This window comes from Myotis daubentonii, chromosome 6 (assembly GCF_963259705.1).
Source record: "Myotis daubentonii chromosome 6, mMyoDau2.1, whole genome shotgun sequence".
Classification (NCBI taxonomy): Eukaryota; Metazoa; Chordata; class Mammalia; order Chiroptera; family Vespertilionidae; genus Myotis; species Myotis daubentonii.
The window spans coordinates 35,826,494-35,847,112 of NC_081845.1; the positions used below are offsets into that span (position 1 = coordinate 35,826,494).

The 20,619-nt window shown below is 39.2% G+C and overlaps 1 protein-coding gene across 1 annotated transcript; it reads right to left on the reverse strand.

Annotated features, from left to right (window-relative positions):
• Window positions 1-18,488: 18,488 nt before the first annotated feature.
• LOC132236667 (F-box only protein 31-like) lies at window positions 18,489-19,986 on the reverse strand. Its single transcript, XM_059699751.1, is given in 3 exon segments — window positions 18,489-18,628; window positions 18,631-19,191; window positions 19,194-19,986. Coding segments are annotated over 3 exon segments (1,494 nt in total).
• Window positions 19,987-20,619: the final 633 nt, after the last annotated feature.

A 20,619-nucleotide genomic window follows, 5' to 3' on the forward strand; every position in this document is an offset into this window, starting at 1 on the left:
TTTATCCTAACTCAACCCAAATAGAAAGTCTATTTCATGCTACAGAATTGAAAACCCTTTTCAAGCTGTGTTTAGAAGAGCATTGACATTTGGGCATGAAACCAGATGCATAGGTGATATTAGCAGGATGTGGGACTCAAGGAGAGACAGAAAAGTGAAGGTGGGAGGAAAGGGAAGCACAGCATCTTGCAATAGTGACCTCATAGTTCATTATTTTGTTGGAGGTATTGCAAATGTCAGATGTACCTAGCCAGATGCACCTAGCTTCATGCATAAATGCTAACTAATTCCAAAGTTAATTAAACACTCCATTACAACATAAGGATTCGCTTTACACTGTTCTGTTGCCTGAGACATTTTACCCCCAGATATGTGTGGCTCCCTCCCTCCCTGTGGTCAGATTTCAATGTCACTTAACAGTCAGACCTTCCTCACCCAACCCCTGACCTTCCTTTTCAAACCCTCCTCCCCTGTTATCGCTTTATTTTCTCCTAGCGCTATCACGGCTGGCATGTTATATTTTTACTTGCTTATTCATTATCTGCTACCCAAGACTATCAACTTTATGAAACCAGGAACCTGGTTGTATTCCCAAATACCTATATCTGTGCTGGGCATTTGGTGGGCAGTTAACAAATATTTGTTGAAAGAATGAATAAAAACATCCACAAAACAAAAACTACAAGCTTCACAATAATTTTAGAGGGGAAAAATGCCTTTCAAATAAATATAAAAGGAAAAAAAAACAACAAAAAAATATTTTTAAAGCTCCTACTCTGTAAAAGGCATTATGGTGGATACAAGGAATCTAAAATGTTCATATTTTTAATTCAAATTCTCTTAATGACTCTCATAATTTCAAGTCTACTTTCAGTTCTACATTCTTTTTAAATATATTTTATTGATTTTTTACAGAGAGGAAGGGAGAGGGAGAGTCAGAACATCGATGAGAGAGACATCGATCAGCTGCCTCCTGCACACCCCCTACTGGGGAAGTGCTCACAACCAAGGTACATGCCCTTGATAGGAATCAAACCTGGGACCCTTCAGTCTACAAGCTGACACTCTGTCCACTGAGCCAAACCGGTTAGGGCCAGTTCTACATTTTTATAGGTTAACTGTCCTAATTAGATTTTGTGCATATTTTGTATGTTTTTGCCAAATTCAGTTGAACCAAAACCAATTCTTTTCATGTTCTTCATTGTGCTTGAACCCTTATTCTGTGAAAAGGTTGCCTGAAAATAGAAAAAAAATGCTTTTTTAAAATTGATTTCAGAGAGGAAGGAAGAGGGAGAGAGAGATAGAAATATCAATGATGAGAATCATTGATCGGCTGCCTCCAGCAGCCCCCCACCCTCCCACTGGGGATCAAGCCCACAACCCAGGTATGTGCCCTTGACCGGAATCAAACCTGGAACCTTTCAGTTCACAGGCCGAAACTCTATCCACTGAGCCAAACCAGGCAAGGGCGGGGGAAAAAATGCTTTTTTTCTCATTTATATCATCATCTCTGTTAGTGGAATTATAAGAAATTTCTGAATTATTAAGATAATTGCTTTTATTTTGAAATAAGTAATATTCCTGAGGTAATAATTTTGGCTAAAAAAATGTAAAAGACATGACTTTGTTTTTAGGTTGAGTCTATGTGCTATAATGAAATTGCTCCCCAGGATCAGTAAATTCTAATAGCAAAGACTTCTATATTCTTTTTCCTACACATTAATTTGACATTTAAAAGGAATTGGATAGCCCTGGCCACTGTTGCTCATGTGGTTGAGCCTGTCCTATGCACTGAAGGTTTGCCAGTTGGATTCCTGATCAGGGCACACGCTTGGGTTAGGGTTGTGGGCTCAATCCCCAGTGAGGAGGATGCAGGAGGCAGCCAATTGATGTTTCTCTCTCACACTGATGTTTCTTTCTCTCTCTCCCTCTCCCTTCCTCTCTCTCTCTATATTCAATTAAAAACATATTGAAAAGAAAAGGCAAGTGGGTGCTAAATGTCTAATAAAATAAAGCTCTTTACTAAATCCACCATCTCACATATCAAAACTGCTCCTTCTCTTCTGCATTGATCTTCAGGCCATTTTAGATGCCCTAACTTCCTTCACTAACCCCTCCTTCAAATGGTCAAGTTTCCAAACCTGCTAATGTTTCCTCTTCATCATCAAACCCATCCATCCCTCTCTCTTCATCCCTACTTCCAAAGTGTTAATTATTAATTCACATATTGGCCATTTTTCACCTGGATTACTGCCCTGGCCTCCTGACTGGCATCAGCCTCTGGTCTTGTTTACCAAAGATCCAGACCCTTCTATAGCCAAGTGAACCTTCTAAAACCCAAACTTCATGCTATGCCATCTACTTGCTTCAAATTCTTTACTTGTTTTATATATCTTTAGTGATAACGTTCACATTGTTTGGTTTAGTATAAAATCTGATTACATGTCTTTGCACATGTTTTTCCTTTTTACTCTTACTCACCTCACTTCCTTCAGGGTAATTTACATGCTCCTGTATGTCTTCCCCTAGCATCATGTAAAACCCAACCATAGTATTTATGGCAGGAAGAGCTGAGATTGCCATGTGCTAGGAAACTGCAGGTAGTTTTAGTACAGCTCCAAGTATGTTATGTTTGCTGAGAGGAATAGGCAAGCCGAGGGGAACAGTGAGGTTGCTTGGGACAACAGGTAGAGGGGCAGGGACAGCTTTTAGAGATTGGAGAGAGGAGTTAGATAGAAAGAAACTATTCTTAAGAAGCTAACAGTCAATTAAGAAAAATATCAGCTACTTAAAGGTGATTTATTTTGTGCGTTAGATTCCACATATAGGTGAAATCATTTGGTACTTATCTTTCTCTGACCGGTTTATTTCACTTAGCATAATAATTTCCAGGTCCATCCATGCTATTGCAAAAGGTAAGAAGACTCATGGACACAGAAAACAGACTGACAACTGTCATAGGGGAGAAGGGTGAGGGCTGAGTGAGATGGGTGAAGGGGTTAAGCAAAGAAAAGAAAGAAAGACCTATGGACACAGACAATAGTATGGTGATTGCCAGAGGGAGAGGGGAAATGGGGAGATAGAAGAGGATAAACGGGGGATAAATGGTGATGGAAGGAGACTCGACTTGGGGTGGTAAACACACAATACAATATATAGATCATGTACTTATAGAATTGTACACCTGAAACCTATATAATCTGTCAGGATGGCCGAGTGGTCTAAGGCGCCAGACTCAAGGGACTCCCTGAAACCTATATAATTTTATTTACCAACTAGAGGCCTGATGCATGAAAATTTGTGCAAGAGTAGGCCTTCCTTTCCTCTGGCTGCCAGCACTGGCTTCCCTCCGGCACCCGTGACCTGGGCTTCCCTCCTCTGGCCGCTGGCAGGCACCCGGGGTCCGGGCTGGTTTCCCTCTGGCCCTAGCTTCATCAGGAAGGACGTCCGGAATGACACCTGGAAGACATCCGGTCTAATTAGCATATTACCCTTTTATTATTAGAGATGTCACTCCAATAAATTCAACTAAAGGTGATTTACAAAAAGCTTGCTGTGTGGGAATAATGAAGTCACCATCATTTAACGAAAATCCTTCACCAACAATATTCTTCTATGCTTTATATAGTGTTTTAAAAACATTTATTTGATACATTGTGTGTGTGTGCATAAGTGTATGTGTGATTTGAGGAACAACTAGGACTATCTTAGGGCGCTGCCCCTAAGTAGAATTTCTAACAAGCAAGATCCAAGGGATGGGCTAAGCATGTTCTGAGGTGTGTGATGCTCCCAATTCTGCTTCTAAGGAGGAAGGGCAGGCCCTAAAGAGAATCAGGAATCTGCCACTCAGCCCTGCTGCTTCACGGGCTCCAGGATCAATGGCTGATTTGGTGTCAAGATGAAGCCAGAGCAAATCAGGCCATCCACCTGGATCCCACCTCCTTGTTCCCCAGCCTAATTAGCTGCCCCACCGCAGATAAAGCAGCTTTCTTCAGGGCCAGTGTTACAGTCACTTGATACCCAAGAGTTAGGACAAATCAATGTTTATTGAATGGAAACAGTATATAGCCTGGTCTGGAATCTGTCTTTGGCAATAGCAGGCCCACATAATGGGGAAGGGAATTTCAGAAATATTTAAGATTACAAAAGCTTAGCAAGAAATGACAAGTATTATGTGACCATCACTGGGGCCCCATTTACAGGCTCAAGGTTTATAAACATGTAACTATTTTGTTAGGTATCCAGACAGAATAAGTATAAGTTTCTTTAAATTTCATGGTGGAACCAATGCCTGGCTTCCTAATGTGAAAGGTCTTGTCGTTGCTTCTCCTAAAATTCTAAAATGATTATCACGTGTTCTTTATTTATACGATACCCTCAATGGGAGTGGGGTGGGGAGACATGGGTAATGCTGAAAAAGAAGAGAAATTGGCCTAGGCCGGTTTGGCTCAGTGGATAGAGCATCGGCCTGCAGACTGAAAGGTCCCAGGTTCGATTCCGGTCAAGGGCATGTGCCTGGGTTGCGGGCACATCCCCAGTGGAGAGTGTTCAGGAGGCAGCTGATCGATGTTTCTAACTCTCTATCTCTCTCCCTTCCTCTCTGTAAAAAATCAATAAAATATATATTTAAAAAAAAAAAAGAAGAAGAGAAATTGTATGATGTTCCTGTGAGTTAATACCTATTCAGACATAAAAACAAAGAACTTCTTTGAAATCACTTTGACATTAAGCACTAAGGTTCAATTTCAGAGCTGACACTGAATATCAAGCTCTTGGCTTCCACTTCTTGGTTCAATCCAAGATTCTAATTTATCTCCAATTAATTATCACAACTAGCTTAAGTTTACATCACATTTCAATTCCTATGGGAGGACACTCTTAAAACTTATTCACTTTCCACTATCCTAGCATTTTTTTTAATCACATTTAACTCATCTATTCCATTCTAATTACTTTCTAAAAACTCTAGGAGTTTTATAACTAGTCTTTAATTTTGCTAATTCTAGCATTAAAATGTGAATATATAGATGCCAAACATATTAAATTTTATTTTTAAAAATCAACTTTTTAAGTTAAGATTTAACTGCCTGAAAAATAGCATTTATTGGACAAGAGTACTTTAACATATGTCAACTCTAATTACCACAACAACCCTCTCGGTAATAATTATCATTATACCCATTTCACAAATGGAGAAACTGAGGTTCATAAAATAAGTAACTGCTAGTTTGTGGGTGTGCTGGGATTTGACCCTCCATCTGCCTAATTCCAAAACCCCTATTGTTTTCCCAGACTGTTACACCAGATAAATCTAGTGGTCAGGAAATATTCATGAATTATAAAGCTACACTGGTTTTCAAAACTTCAGCTATTTACATTTCTACATTTTTGTCATATCAGTGCATAAGTGCTTTTTGATTACACTTTTCTATAAACGAAGTTATATTTAACACATTTATTTAAAAAAACACTTTATTACTATGTAACTGAAAAATTATTATTATTATTTGTTATAAGTAGAAGATAACTATACAATTAAATATGATAAAATATTTTTATCCCATATGAATTTAAAATTAATGTATAAAATAAACAAGATGCATATAATATTGATTCTAATTTTAAAGCAGAATTCAAAATGTTTAAATCTCATTTCAAATATGTTCTTTTGTATCTTGTGATGATGATACTGAGTCATTTGTATGCAAGAAGCTTTCCTATAATATTCTACTCTAACTACAATGGTTTATTGTTTTATAACCCTTAACTTCAAGACTATGGTGCTTGTTTATTGTAGAAAATTGTATTTACTCATTGTAAGGTTGTTATAGGAAATTAAACTTTCTATCTAATATTTAACCTGATGTCAGTGTTCTTCTTTTATTTAAAGCAACTGGCAGGACAAGAATGATAGTTTCTTGGCATTTGGGAAAAGTATTTTAATTTATTTTATTTTATTTTTATTGTTGACACTATTACAGATGTTGCCATTTTCCCTCCCTTTGACAACCCAGCCCCCATAGAAAAAGTATTTTTAAGTTTTTTCTCCTTTGCAGAAGTTACACAAGAAAAACAAATACTTGTTATAGCAGAAAACATTTTTTAAACCTTTATTTATTAAGTTTTTGGGGTGATGTTGGTCAACATGAAAAAAAATGAGTTCCTCAATTATAAAAATAAAATAAGATTAGTCAGTAATGAAAAGATAAAAACTTGATATTCAGTTTAAGATAAAATAAGGTTTTATATCAATATGAGAATTCCAATTTTAGTTTTTTGTTACTCATCATTGAGAATTTTGTCTCTTGTGTGTATTCTAAAATTGTAGATGGCATCTAAATGACTGGGAATTAAAATGGAGACCCTTCAGTATTCTGGCTGATGCTCTAACCATAGAGCAACACTGACCAAGGAGTGGCAAAACAACATATTTAAATAGTTGACCTTGTATTCAGCTTGTATTTGAAAGAAAAATATTATATACTAGAAGCCTGGTGCATGAAATTTCATGCACTGGGAGGGGTCCCTCAGCCCAGCCTGCACCCTTTTGCAGTCCGGGATGCCCACCAACCACGTAGGTGGGAGAGGCTCCCACCACCATCATTGCGCTCGACAGCCGTGAGCCCAGCTTCTGGCTAGTGGTGCTCCCCTTGTGGGAGTTCACTGACCACCAAGGAGCAGCTCCTGCATTGAGCATCAGCCCCCTGGTGGTTATTTGTAAATGTATCAATCAGAAGTTTTATGTAATTCCATTTAAAGTTTATGCTAGTTTTCAATAATCTACAGTCCCCCTTTCCCACCAAATAAACAATAAAACTAACAGGATAGGGATTATATTTCCAGTTTTCATTGGATTTATGGCCTATTAGTGGCCTTTACTTGTATGCTACATTATAAATGAGGTTACTATGGATTTTGCATTTCATCATTACTGATCAGGAGGCTTGACTGTTGATCCTTTGATTTTGCTAAAAAAAAAAAAATTCTATAGTTTTCTTCTGTGTCCATTGTGTGTCAAAATCGCACTTGAGTTTGGATGGATTTATACTAGAATTTGAGAGTGTCCCCAACAAAGGAATATGTTCACTCTGTTACCAGTTAATAAAAATTCAGACTTTAAATGATTTTTATCATATTTGTAAGAAATTTTACTTGGTATTTTATGACAATAAAGAAGATTCATGCCAGTTCATTTATTTTGTCCTCACATCTATCTAAAGCAGCAGTTCTCAACCTGTGGGTTGCGACCCCTTTGGGGGTCAAACGACCCTTTCACAGGGGTTGCCTAAGACCATGGGAAAACACATATTGAATATATAATTACGTACTGTTTTTGTGATTAATCACTATGCTTTAATTATGTTCAATTTGTAACAATGAAAATACATCCTGAATATCAGATATTTACATTATGATTCATAACAGTAGCAAAATTACAGTTATGAAGTAGCAACAAAAATAATTTTATGGTTGGGGGTCACCACAACATGAGGAACTGTATTAAAGGGTCGCAGCATTAGGAAGGTTGAGAACCACTGATCTAAGGCATGTGGCTGATGTTATCACATTCACCACTAGTTCCAACATTTTCATTACAGAATTAACTTTCTCTGATCTTAAGAAGGTCTCTCTATAAGGAATAATATAAGCCTATAATAGAGCTCTAATTAAAAAATATGTATATTAATACATTCTTCCCACACTAATAATTTTTAACATGTGGAAATAGGTTTTTCTGTGGGGTGGGATTGTTGTTGTTAATCCTCACCCGAGGATATTTTTCCATTGATTTTTAGAGAGAGTGGGAGAGACAGAGAGAAAGAAACAAGGATGTGAGAGAGACATATCAATTGGTTGCCTTCTGAAAGCGCCCGACCAGAGCTGAGGATTGAGCCTGCAACCAAGGCACAGTGACTGGAATCGAAGCTTCAAACCCAAGACCCTTCAGTCCGTGGATCAATGTTCTATCCACTGAGCCAAACTGGCTAAGACTGGAAGGAGGTCTTAATGAACTGGGTGTGTCTGGTGATGTACATATAAAAAAGAACATAGAGCTATTCAGCAGAGAGATATTGGAGACTGAACTAATTTTATAGAGAAAAACAGGCAAGTGAGCAAGAGTCTTACTGGAAAGAGTTTGAGACAATAAATGTGTTAGGTGCTGACAACTCTATAGTTTTCATCTTTATCTTTCCACTTCCGGCCCTTGGGCTCTAAGAGAACGTTTAATATCCTAACAATAATAGTACATTCCCCATTTTTGCTTGAAGTAGCTCAAGCAGATTATTATTACTTGTTATCAAATGAACCTCTTCTATGATAAGTTCTGACTGACCTTTATGTTTGATTTGGTTACATGGCCATAAACACACAATCCAACATTAAGTGTGTTCTTTATACTGAGTATGAAGCCTTTTAAGAATTGTTAGTATGAAGTTAAACTACTTCAATAGTAAAATGTTTTTACACACAGCAGCCCCGCACCTCCCCTCAAAAAAAACCTAACAGTAAAGAATGTTTTTCAATGTTTTATTTGGTTTGAGGCTGGGTCAGAATTGGGAAAACTGACCTATAAAATGAATCTCGGTAACATACAGGGTTACTGACGTCTCTATGGAGATGTGGCCTAGAGGAATCTCAAGAATCCTCTGACAGTTGTGAAAGATGGATGTATATTTAGTACTGCATAAAAATCCTGGATTCATAGGAAAATTGAAAGCCAGGGACATCAATTTTTACAATCAATGCAAGATTTCATTCTAAGTGTCTTAAGGTCCTGGAAGACTTTACAACTGCCTGTGGCCATGTCCCTCTGCTTGTCCAAGAACTCGGGTAGATGTGCACCATATGTTCAGCTCATTACCAAGTCAGGCCTACAAGTCTATTTTGGAAGCACATCGTTAACCATGGGATACATTTTTTTTTTAATCACAGCATATGTCCTAATACAAGGAAGGAATTCTAAAATAATGGAATAATGGAGTATTGGCTTAATTTCAGCAAAACCAAAGAAAATATAACTAGGAAAAAGCCTAATCATATTAATATGTAAGTACAGAAATCAGTGTCCACTTCCATTCTCAGAGCTAATAGTGATGCTATATTAAACCTTCACATTAAATAAAGTGTTCTCATATTACCTGCATATGTTAGACTCAAATAAACATGACTTTATTTTCTTTCCCCCAACATTTGAATGAAAGATTAGCAAAACTCTTTAGAGAACAAAGATTAGAGTTTAAATTTTCCCAATATGAAAAGTAAACTTGAGTGGTGAAAGAATTGGCAAAAATAAATAAATGAAAATCCAAATTTATAAACATGGCTTTGTAATTAAATCCTTTTCTTAAAAATGATCAGATTGCTTTAATCTTATACTCTCATATTTGAACTTAAATAATTTTCATCTTTATGGAAACTAATATGAAATCTAAAACTTTAAGGCATGACAATGGATTGTGTTTTTCTTCTAATGATAGTAATTATTTGCCTTTAGTAATTATCTCTACTGCTAGTTGGAGGAATCTCTCCAAAAGCTATAGCCTTGGGTATTACTTAAGGAAATTATGTTAACACACAGTTCTGATTTTAATTTAATTATTTTTATACATAACCACATTTTCCATTTGAAGTTATGTTAATTCTAAGAATGTGACTTTGAAAGATGTTCTGACTGCATATATGGAGAAAAGCTTTCTTTAATTTGATATCACAATGTTCAATCTCTGACATACGTTATGAAAACCACTAGAGGCCCAGTGCATGAATTCATGCACCGGTGGGGTCCCTCAGCCTGGCCTGCTCCCTCTTGCAATCTGGGACCCCTCAGAAGATGTAGTAGTGGGGCCAGGCTCTGCGCCGCTCCTGCTCATTCAGGCCCCACTTCTCCTGCTGCAGCTCAGTAGAGCTCTGCCATGAAGGCAGAGAAGCTCGCACCGCCACAGCTGCACTCGCCAGCTGTGAGCCCAGCATCTGATGCCTGTCAGTCAGCTGAGCAGAGCTCCTGCTCAGCTCCTGCATTTGGCATCTGTCCCCTGGTGATCAGTGTGTGTCATAGCAACCAGTCTACCGGCCTTTTGGTCCTTTGGTCACTTAGGCTTTTATATACACAGATTACCCATTTGAAACCAATAAGGCCTCCCTTACCTCAGATTCCAGCTGCAAAGATATGTGGTATAATGCTCACTTAGATTAAGGACTTATTTTGCAAAATAAAGTTAATTATAGATAAAAGAATCCAAGGCCAAAAAAAATTAAACTGACCCCAAACATATATATATTTGAAGCAATACTAAAGTTCTGGAGACAGTTCTGATTTTTTTTTATATACAGGAAATGTCCACCTGACCATTCTACCACTTAAAAAAGGTTTAGTCATTTGTCCATCCAAAGGACATCCTGGCTCCTGGTTTACGGCATCACCTTGGATATGGGAGGAGACAGGGCTGATGAACTAGTTGAATGCAATTTCATGAATTCAGTTTAATGATAATGAAACTTAATAATGCTGACATCCCTCTTTAGCCATCCTTCCTTCAGCCCATCTGGCCCTCATTCAATGGATCTGCTTCTGCTCAGAAAATCTGAATATCCTAGAAGCTCTACACGCCAGAGCCCGCTGGAACCACATAAAATTTCATAAAACATCTTGAAAATCCATATCCATATTTCATCTGAGAACAGATCCTATGCTAATCTCAAAGCTCTAAAATTGCCCCAAAATTGAAATAACTAACATCTTTTCCAATAATCTCCTTTATCTTAACAATGTGTTTATGAAATAATAGCAAATATAATATTCTGTTCATTTTTACAGATAGAGATATGCAGAGACACAAATTAAGAAACTTGCCTGTTTTTGTTACCTAAATTACATTAGCATAAGTTCTAGCATCCTTTTTCTAACTCATTTGGTCTAATTCAGAACACATTATTTTCAGCTCTTGTGTGTAGTTGAAACTGTACTTCACATTGGTTGCTGTGTGTGTCCCCACAACTTAAACAATGACCCAAAGTATACTGTCCTCTGATTTCTCACAGTTCACAATGAATCTCTGAGTTACCCAGGGTACTTGCCTTATAAAAAGAATTGAACAATGAACAAACAAAAAATAAACAAACCTATTTTGTTATATAATTTAATATACTTTTCTGAAAAACTCACTTTATTGAAGTCAGCATGTATTTAACCTATTATGTTCATTCATAAATCATTCATTTTTTTCCTTTCGAAAATTGAAATCATAATTTGGGACTTGGCTATGGTGCTTCTTCTTGAAACTTAGGTATTAACAGCTGAGACCTAAAGGGTCTCATTCACTCAAGCAAAGTATGTCTTAGAGTCAAATGTTCTTTGCTATAGTTTACAATTAAGTATTGCCTGTTGGAGAAAAGTCCACGCGCTGGGCAATTTCATATAATTCACCAAAGAATGCAACTAATTCCTTCTACAGAATGATAAGGATGGTCACAATAAAGCAGCTCTATTCAGTTACTGAGTGCCAATTTTGTGATGAGTGCTATAAAACATTTTGAATTGTTAATTATTTGAAATCGATCCTATTATATGATTTCTTTGGCCAAACATTGAGAGGATATCCTTGATAGTTTCAAGTTGTGAGAATTCCACACTCACACTATTTTAACTTGGCTCTTGGAGGCTACAGGTGTGTAGAAGTTAATTATTCTGGTAGAATGACAACCTGGGTTGAGATAGATGAGTAGTTCGCAAATTCAAATGTGCATCAGAAGCACCTGGAGGGCCTAACAAACAAAACCTGCTGAATCAGTTTTGTTTGGCTTTAATAGGTCCAAGTGGAGCCTGAAAGCTTACATTCCTAATAAATTCTCAGGGACCATACTTCGACAATCATTGAGACAAAAGACACGGACCACTATAAACTTTTAAGAAAACTAAGGGAAAAAAAAATAGTGAAATAAAATTCTTATAATAGAATTTAGGTGACCTATCTAAAATTTAAGGTTGCTAGAAAAAATGCAGGATTCCCAGTTACATTTGAATTTTAGATAAACCACAAATTCATTATTAGCATAAGTGTATTCCATATATTGCATGAGACATACTCACACAAAGAAATGGTCATTGCTTATCTGGAATTCAAATTTAACTGTATGTCTGTATTACAACTTCAGCCTATATAGGGCTATTAGCAATTTGTTCCTTGGTTGTGAAGACATACACCTCTAAACTAGGAGGATCACATGATGTCTTTCTCCATAGCTTTTGCGTGTACCTTAATTTTGTACTTACCTTTTCATATGACAGAAATGACTTTGAAGCCTCAGAGAGGTGTGAGGCTTCTTTGGCTTTCGCTGCTAAGAAAGGACTTGGACAAAAGGACTTAGCACTTTTTGAAGGAGAGTTGTTCATACACTCCACTGGAAAATGCTCAGGTGCGCGTGTTGATTCCTCAAAACTGTGAAATATGGAGAAGAAACAAAAATCTAGAGTTGGAGCCCTGACTGGTTTGACTCAGTGAATAGAGCATCAGCCTGCAGACTGAAAGGTCCCAGGTTCAATTCTGGTCAAGGGCATGTACCTTGGTTGCGGGCACATCCCCTGTAGGAGGTGTGCAGGAGGCACCTGATCAATGTTTCTCTCTCATCGATGTTTCTAACTCTCTATCCCTCTCCCTTCCTCTCTGTAAAAAATCAATAAAATGTATTTTTTAAAATTTTTTAAAAATCTAGAGTTGGAGAATTCCACTCACCAGAAATGTTCCACAAGAATTTTGTATCACACACACAAAAATAAAAGACCCCAGTTTTCCATGGCTCTCCGTATCAGGAGACATGAAGCTGTGTGGTTCCTCCAGGTCTCCTAAGGCACTTGCAGGGCTAGATAACTGGAGTGGAAGGCAGAAGAATGAATCAGGAAAGGAATAAATAAATAAATCAGGGAAGAGAGAGAGAGAGAAAGAGAGAGGGAGAGAGAGAGAGAGAGAGAGAGAGAGAGAGAGAGAGAGAGAGAGAGAGGAGAGAACAGAAGGTTTTTTTTGTGGTTTCTGTGAATATGAAACTTTGGAGAAAAGCAATAACATTCTGGGGAGCTTTCTGTGGGACATATCATGGAAAACCACAGGCAGCTCCTTTTAATAAAACCAGTTGCAATCGTGAACGTTATACATTCCATTTGCCATCCTTTTATTCTTTATATATGACCTCAGCCAGAATCCATCCTAGATTTATTTAGGGCAGAATTCAATTATATTTGTTCATAGTAGGTTGGGGAGTAGTGACTATCAAGGATTTTGCATCTCAATCTCCTCACTCAGTAACTTGAATTAAATGAAACAGGTGTTAAACTTTGTTGTACATTGGAATCACATGAGAATTTTTAAAAAATATATATCAAACCTTCATCCTTAAAGATAATTATTCCATTGGCCTAAGTGGGACCTGCACAACCAAGGTCTAGAACCAATGGATTTAAATTATCAGCCCAAGAGTATGCTTTCAGCATGACCATCAAACTGTTGGGATAATATAACAAGAGTGGGATCCAGGTAAGCCCCATAGTGATTACTGGAATAACAGAAGCAACTCAAGGGAATATCATAGAGACCACACTGAAGTTGGGGAATGCTGTCAGAACTGTGGGACTAGCCATAAAACCAAACCTAGGCAGTAGTATGTGAGTTTTTACTAAGTTTAGAAATCTATAGAAAATTCCCTATGGAACCTCAAACTGGAATTTTGTCTGTTTGCCCATCCTCCATGGTACCTGGTTTCTGTAAAAACTGGGTAGTGAAAGCAGATTAATTTCCGATTTTCTTAGAGTCTTCTACCTAGCTCCACCAGCTACCCTGGGTTCCCAGGCTTAGTCACAATGCAGGGTCTAGAATTAAGGAGACCTTGAACCTTCAAAGATGGACTAAATACAGTCATAAAATTGATCAATTCATGTATAGTACTCTGCCAGAAGCAAGAGAAAAAAAAACCTTGAACTGTGTTATAACATATAGAAACAGCACAGAGATGGATAGATTTAAAAGCCAAGATGGGCTGCCACTTATGTGAAAGGCCATGCACTGAGAGTTTATATGGATTCAAAGCCTTGAAGATAACTATCTCTGTGCAGGATCCTCTTACTGTTCTAAAAGGGGGTTATGGTCAGAAAGTTCAAGAATTCATATCCTTGTGCATTAAGTGTGAAAAATATATTCCTGCCTGGCTGGTGTAGCTCAGTGGTTAAGTGTCAACCTGTGAACCAGGAGATCATGGTTTGATTTCCAGTCAGAGCACATTCTGAGGTGGTGGCTGGATTTCCTGGAATGGGTTGGGGGGGGGGGGGGCATGAAGGAGGCAGCCAATCAATGATTCTCTCTCATCATTGATGTTTTTATCTTTCACTCCCCCTTCCTCTTGGAAATCAATAAAAATATATTTTAAAAATACATATACTCTGTCTTCAAGTTCAGAGTAGAAGAACAATTCAATGAAGCACTCTATTCCATATCAGTGAAAGAGACTTGGAGTCTCAGAGGTTTAGTTCATACAAGGGAGATTGGCACACAGAAAATAACGATATTAATTGCTTGGTCACCCTACTCAGGTCCCAAAATTTTCATTGATAATAAAGTCAACTAGGGAAGAGGACAAAAGGGATTTAATCAGACATCAAAGAGAACTGACCAATGGAAACCAGGTCTAAAACACTGTGGTATTTTGGGGGGAAAGGAAGTAAAACAAGTATATGCCTTGAAGACAAAAGCCCAACAAGCAGGTCCCAGTGCATGGGTATAAAAATTGTATCCCTATCTTGATTGAAGATTTCTCACAGATTTGCTTCTAGTATGTATGGCATAGTGGTATGTATGCTACATTACTGCCCTGTTCATCCTCTTATCTCTTAAAACTTTTCAGACTCCAACATGCATGGGATACAACCTGAACTTCCAACAGCTTGACTTTGCTAGTGACAAAAACATCTAGTGTTTTATTTATCCAACGCATTTGTTTCTGCTATAACGAAAAACATCAATGTTGGAAGAGAAGAACTTGACTCTCCGAGTATTCTCTACCCCTCAGATCTAAGATTTGAACATAGAAATTTAAAGACCATAGGATGACCATGGCACTATCTCCAAAATCCTTAAGAGAAATTATGTTCACCTGAAGGAGAAGAACCATGGGTGTGTGTGTTGTGGGGGTGGGGGTGGGGGTGGGGGGAAAATATACTCTAATTAAAAGGAGTCCAAAGGTAATCCAAAGAAATATTATTCATCTTGGTATGGAAGATCTCAGAGATGGATTTATGAAACATTAAAATGAAGTAGAGCACTGTATGCTCCATGAGAATTTCCCATGAGAAAGTAATCAAAATAAGCAAATAACTCTCTGTACCATTGAACATGGAGTCACCTGGTCCTCCAGCCATCTGAGATAGTTCAGCACATCAGGGTGTTAAGAGCATGAATCCCAATGGCCATTTGTGGCTAGAAAATTATGCAGTATGACAGGGTTTGTGGAGGGTTGGAAGGGGAAAAGAAAATGAATTAGTTAAACATGAGAAAATCAGATTTGTAGCTACTGTCCTTTGTAGGGAAATTCATGAAAAGATTATGAGCTAGAAGAACTGCCTCATAGTGAATTATCAAGCTACAGGCATTAACTTGAAAAGTAAATAATTATTTTTTCTTCTTTTCTTTTCAACCAATGCTTTTATACAAATTAATAGTACATTTCTATGTTAATACAACTAAATAAAAATATAAATAATTCCAAACAGGCTATTACAACAGTTGTTGCAAATAGAACCAAATTAGGAAAATTCAAGTAGCTTTTGTGTTCCCCTCCCCCTACCCATAACTAATCCTTCATTGCAAGATATTATTGCTTACTTTAATTTTTATTTTCCCCATGCTTGAATGCTTTTATAAACTTTTACAGAATAGTTTGCTTTCTATTCAAGGATCCTTTCAGAAATATATACAACTTCAGTTGTTGGGGTCCAGCCCCAGCAGGTCCACGGGTTCCCAAAGGTGAGGATGGAGTCGGCAAAGAATGAAGGACACGGAGGCAGAGTTCAGATGATCAGCAAAGCCAGGTTCTCTAGCCAGGTTCTTCCTTTATTCTCCTGTTACATCTGTATTTATACCATTTGATTTTAATCCTATCCATTCTATTCCAAAAGTTTAGGGTGTTTGTTATCCCCATTCCAAGATCACTACTCTACTGTTCTGTTAAGCTACAAGGAAGTAACTGAAGGAGATTATCCTAAGTAAAGGTTATGTAACTTAAGCGTGATTGTTCGTAGTTAAGGTGATTAACTACCCTCCTGGTACTTAGTTAAGGAGTTTTACTGATTTATTCCCTTCCTTAGTCCTGTTAATCCCTAACTCCAGGGGAAAATCCCTACCTGGGGAAACAACCTTTCTCGGAGAGGTGACCCTTGTTAGAACACATAGTACTAAGAAGGGGAGCAAACATATTAAGAACAGTATGCCATATACACCAGGTTCCTTGAAACATATGCTGTGCAGATGTTTCTTCCCTGCAGCGACTGTGTCAAGCAGCAAGGATGGACCGGCTTCCAGCATTCAGTGTTTTATTCTCTTTAAATATAATTCATTGTTTTTATTTTTTAGTAACTTGTTTTGAACTTTTCTATTTAGAGAGTATTGTTCATGATAAGGTCTACCTAATCAGCCATTTTTTTCCTATATTTTATCAGTAGGAAGAAATCGTCTTTCAAGCCATATAGATGGGAAAATAAAGGACTCTGATTAGTATCTATGTTGGCCTTAGGCAACAAGTAGGCTTGAATCCCAGCCACATGTATCTGTGGTTAGAGGGTGGAAGCCAAGAATAGGATGATTGAATGACAGAGATTGATCATTTTAAGAACAGCATTTGTTAAAAAGCATTATGATACAGGCATAAGATGAAATAAAATAAAATTATTAAAATAATGATCTCTGTTGATCTACAGAAATGCAGAATATAACAAGTAAAAATAATAAACTACAAAAAGGCATGTAAAAATGGCTCTATTCGTGTTTAAACACACATATTTATGCATAAACATTTTATTAATAGCATTTATCCCTGAAGATGTGATTAAAGGTGATTTTTGTCTTTTTCTTTACACTTGTCTATATTTTCTGAATTTTTCATCTGTATTAATTTCATCCCAAAAAAGGCTATAATTCTATTTTCATGTCTAAGTAGTTATAAACTTTTAAACAGAAACAGATATAAAGTGATTTAATCAAATAATTATGAACTCAATTACATGCTGTTTATATCCCTCGTATCCTCATTCCCACTCTCCTGATTAAAAGTTGATTTTTTTTTTGCCTAATAACAAAAGATAATCACTTTTTAAGGCAGCAGTTTTGTATCAGCCAGCAATATGTTTGTAATCCTTTCCTATCCTTGTATTAAAGTCATCCTTGGTTGCTCTCAAGCTGCCTTTTATATGAAAAGACATGCCCTTTCACTAATGTGTGGACTGTTATTTTCCAGAAGGCTAACTTGGCTGATTGATCAGCTGACTCTGCTTTTCTTAGCTGGCACTTGGTCTCTTTCTTTCAGATAAAACTTACCTCAACATAAGGAACATGTAAAAAGAAAGAGCCTCAGCTTTCTAGGCCTGAGACCCGTCAGCCATGGGTTCTCCAGGTTTTCGGGTTTCAGTTCTCTCTCTTGATAAATTTTTTTCTTGATAGAAATGCTAAACTTGCCACCACAGTAATCTATAGCATTGGATAACTCTTTACATATTCTAAAATGCCCACAGTAAATCAGACTCTTAGGGCTATCAGTAATTAAAACTAAATGTTTTGTTGTATATTCTCTAGTCAGAAATGGTATTCTTTTTCTTTCATTTACACTTTCAACTAACATATATTTCATTTTTTTTAAATGTACAATTCAGTGGTTTTTATTATATTCAGAGTTGTACAATCTAACAATTACCACTATCTAATTTTAGGATCCTTCCTTTTTCTTTCTTTCTTTTTAAAAAGACATGCTCAGCCCTAGCTGGTTTGGCTCAGTGGATAGAGCCTGGACCTGCGGATGGAATGGTCTAAGGCAGCGGTTCTCAACCTGTGGGTCGCCACCCCTTTGGGGGTCGAACGACCCTTTCACAGGGGTCGCCTAAGACCATCGGAAAATACATATATAATTACATATTGTTTTTGTGATTAATCACTATGCTTTAATTATGTTCAATTTGTAACAATGAAATTGGGGGTCACCACAACATGAGGAGCTGTATTAAAGGGTCGCGGCATTAGGAAGATTGAGACCACTGGTCAAAGGTTTATTTCTACCTCAGTTGCTGGCTCCTACCCAGCCTGGCCCTGGTCTGGGCTTGGGCAGGAGGCAACCAACTGATGTGTTTCTCTCACATTGACATTTCAGTCTTTTCCACTCTCCCTAAACATCAATGGGAAAATATCCTCGGGAGAGGATTACAAACAAACAAAAGTGGGTAATCTGGTCAGAAGGTCAAATCTTTAAAGAGCATGCAAGCTGCTCCTCCCAGGGGGTCCGGACTGAACGTCCTTGAGCATTTTCAGGAAGGCCTGCGGGGATGGTGCCTCCACATTCTGGAAGGTGTTCTGGACTCTGCCGTACAGGATGAAGTATTTCACCTCCAGATGAACCCGAAGTGGTTCTCATCGAACAGGATGAAGACTCCAGGGCAGCACCTGGTGGAGGCGAAGCCATGTCTGGTAACAGTAACAGTGTCCACGCCATAGAAACACATCCTGCATGTTCGGGGGTAGTTCTGGTCTTTTCGGTGCATGCCCACAGGCAGAACAAACGGGACAGGCTGCTCCTCCGAAGCTGCAGCCCCGGACTCCCCCATGCTGGGCTGGGCAGGGCTCTGCCAGCCATGGCCCTCGCTTTCCTCAGTCCCGTCTTCTTGCTGCTGCTGCTGCTCCCGGGTCACCTGCTCGTCAATCTCCTGGACCACGCGGGCGAGCTCGTGGAAGTTGCGGAAGATCTCGACATCTGGCAGCTGGATGCGGCGCTTGAGGTGGATCTCTAACTTGTGGGAGTCTCCCGTGATCTTCGTGACCCTGGCATACTTCCCATGGAAGCTGAGCATGGCAATATTTAGGCCGTAGGGATCGTACTTGGCTGGGAAGAGGCCTGGCCTGATGAGGTCGTCCGGGTGGCTCGGCGGGAGGTAGAGGCGGCGGGAGGTCAGCAGTCATACTGATGTCTGTCCTCCCGCTCCAGCACCAGCCCCCATTCTCCCCTAAGCCGCGTTGGGGAATCCGTTCGGTGGTCTGTCTTGTTGCACTGGATGCTGAACCTGTCCTTCTGAATCTGCAGGTGGCGGTTGTGGGGCCTGCTGATGCGGCCTTCCATGCACTCCACCGTGGCTGATTTCCGCTCCGTCAAGCAAATTCTGAACAAGGGATTGAATTGCATTGGGCCATCCACATGGGTGTTAAGGCAAGGCCCGTACATCCAGCCAGTAATGCATAAGGTGTCCACCACTACATTCACTAGTGTTCTATAGTGCTCAGTATCTAGGTGCCACAATCCCAAAATGTTTCTGAATGGGTGGAGTAGCTTTGCATAGACTTCTCGATAAGACATCCCTATCATCTCCAGGTTCTGCAAGTTTTCACAAACGTCATACTCCTCCCGGCAGTGCCGTCTCCAGATGCTGTTGGTGTGCAGGATGCGGTGGAATTTGGTACAGACCTGGGTTGGGCTGGGCAGGTCGGTGCCAGGGAGCGAGGCGAAGATCTCCACCAGCATCTCCACCGGCAGGTCCTGCAGTGAGCAGCGCAGGGACGGCGGGGGCAGCATGGGGCTCGCGATTCCTCCACTCCCCGCACAGCACCGCGCTGCCGAGTCCGCCTCAATGTGCTTTTCTGCAGGGGACGGCTTGCTGTCAGCCGCTGCCATCTCAGCTGAGCCCTGGTGTTGCTGACCACACCGACATCCCCGCGAAGAGCAGAGGCAAGCCCACTCCTCCACACATCGAAGCATAAGAGCCACCACAGCTTGAGCTGCCGCAACCGGGCTTTAAGCTGGCTGGGTCCCGCCCCAGAGTCGAGCCACGCCCCCCAGGGCCTAGCCACGCCCCCTCAGAGAGAGCCAATTGTAGGACTTTAGCAACACTTCAAAAGAAACCCATACCCATTAACAGTCGCCTCCCTTTCCCAGTGCCCCCTCCCTGTTCTCCAGCCCTAGCCCCAGGCAGTCACTAATCTGCATTCTGTATGGATATGCCTCCAGGGATATGCCCTTTGGGCGGGGGGGGGGGGCATTTCACATAAATCCAGTCATAATATCTGGTCTTTTCTGACTGGCTTCTTTCACTTAGCATAACATTTTAAAGTTTTATGTATGCTATATTCTAGTGTATGGGTATACCACATTTTATTTACCCATTCATCAGTTGATGAATATTTGGGTTGTTTCCAGTTTGAGGCTCTTAGGAATAAAGCTGCTATGAACATTGTGTACAAGTTTTTATGTGAACATGTTTCCATTTCTTTTGGGTATATACTTAGAAGTGGAACTTCTGGGTCATCTGGTAACTCTATGCTTAGCATGTTGAGGAACTGCCAAAAACATTTTCCAATGTGGCCCCACTATTTTACATTTCCACCAGCAATG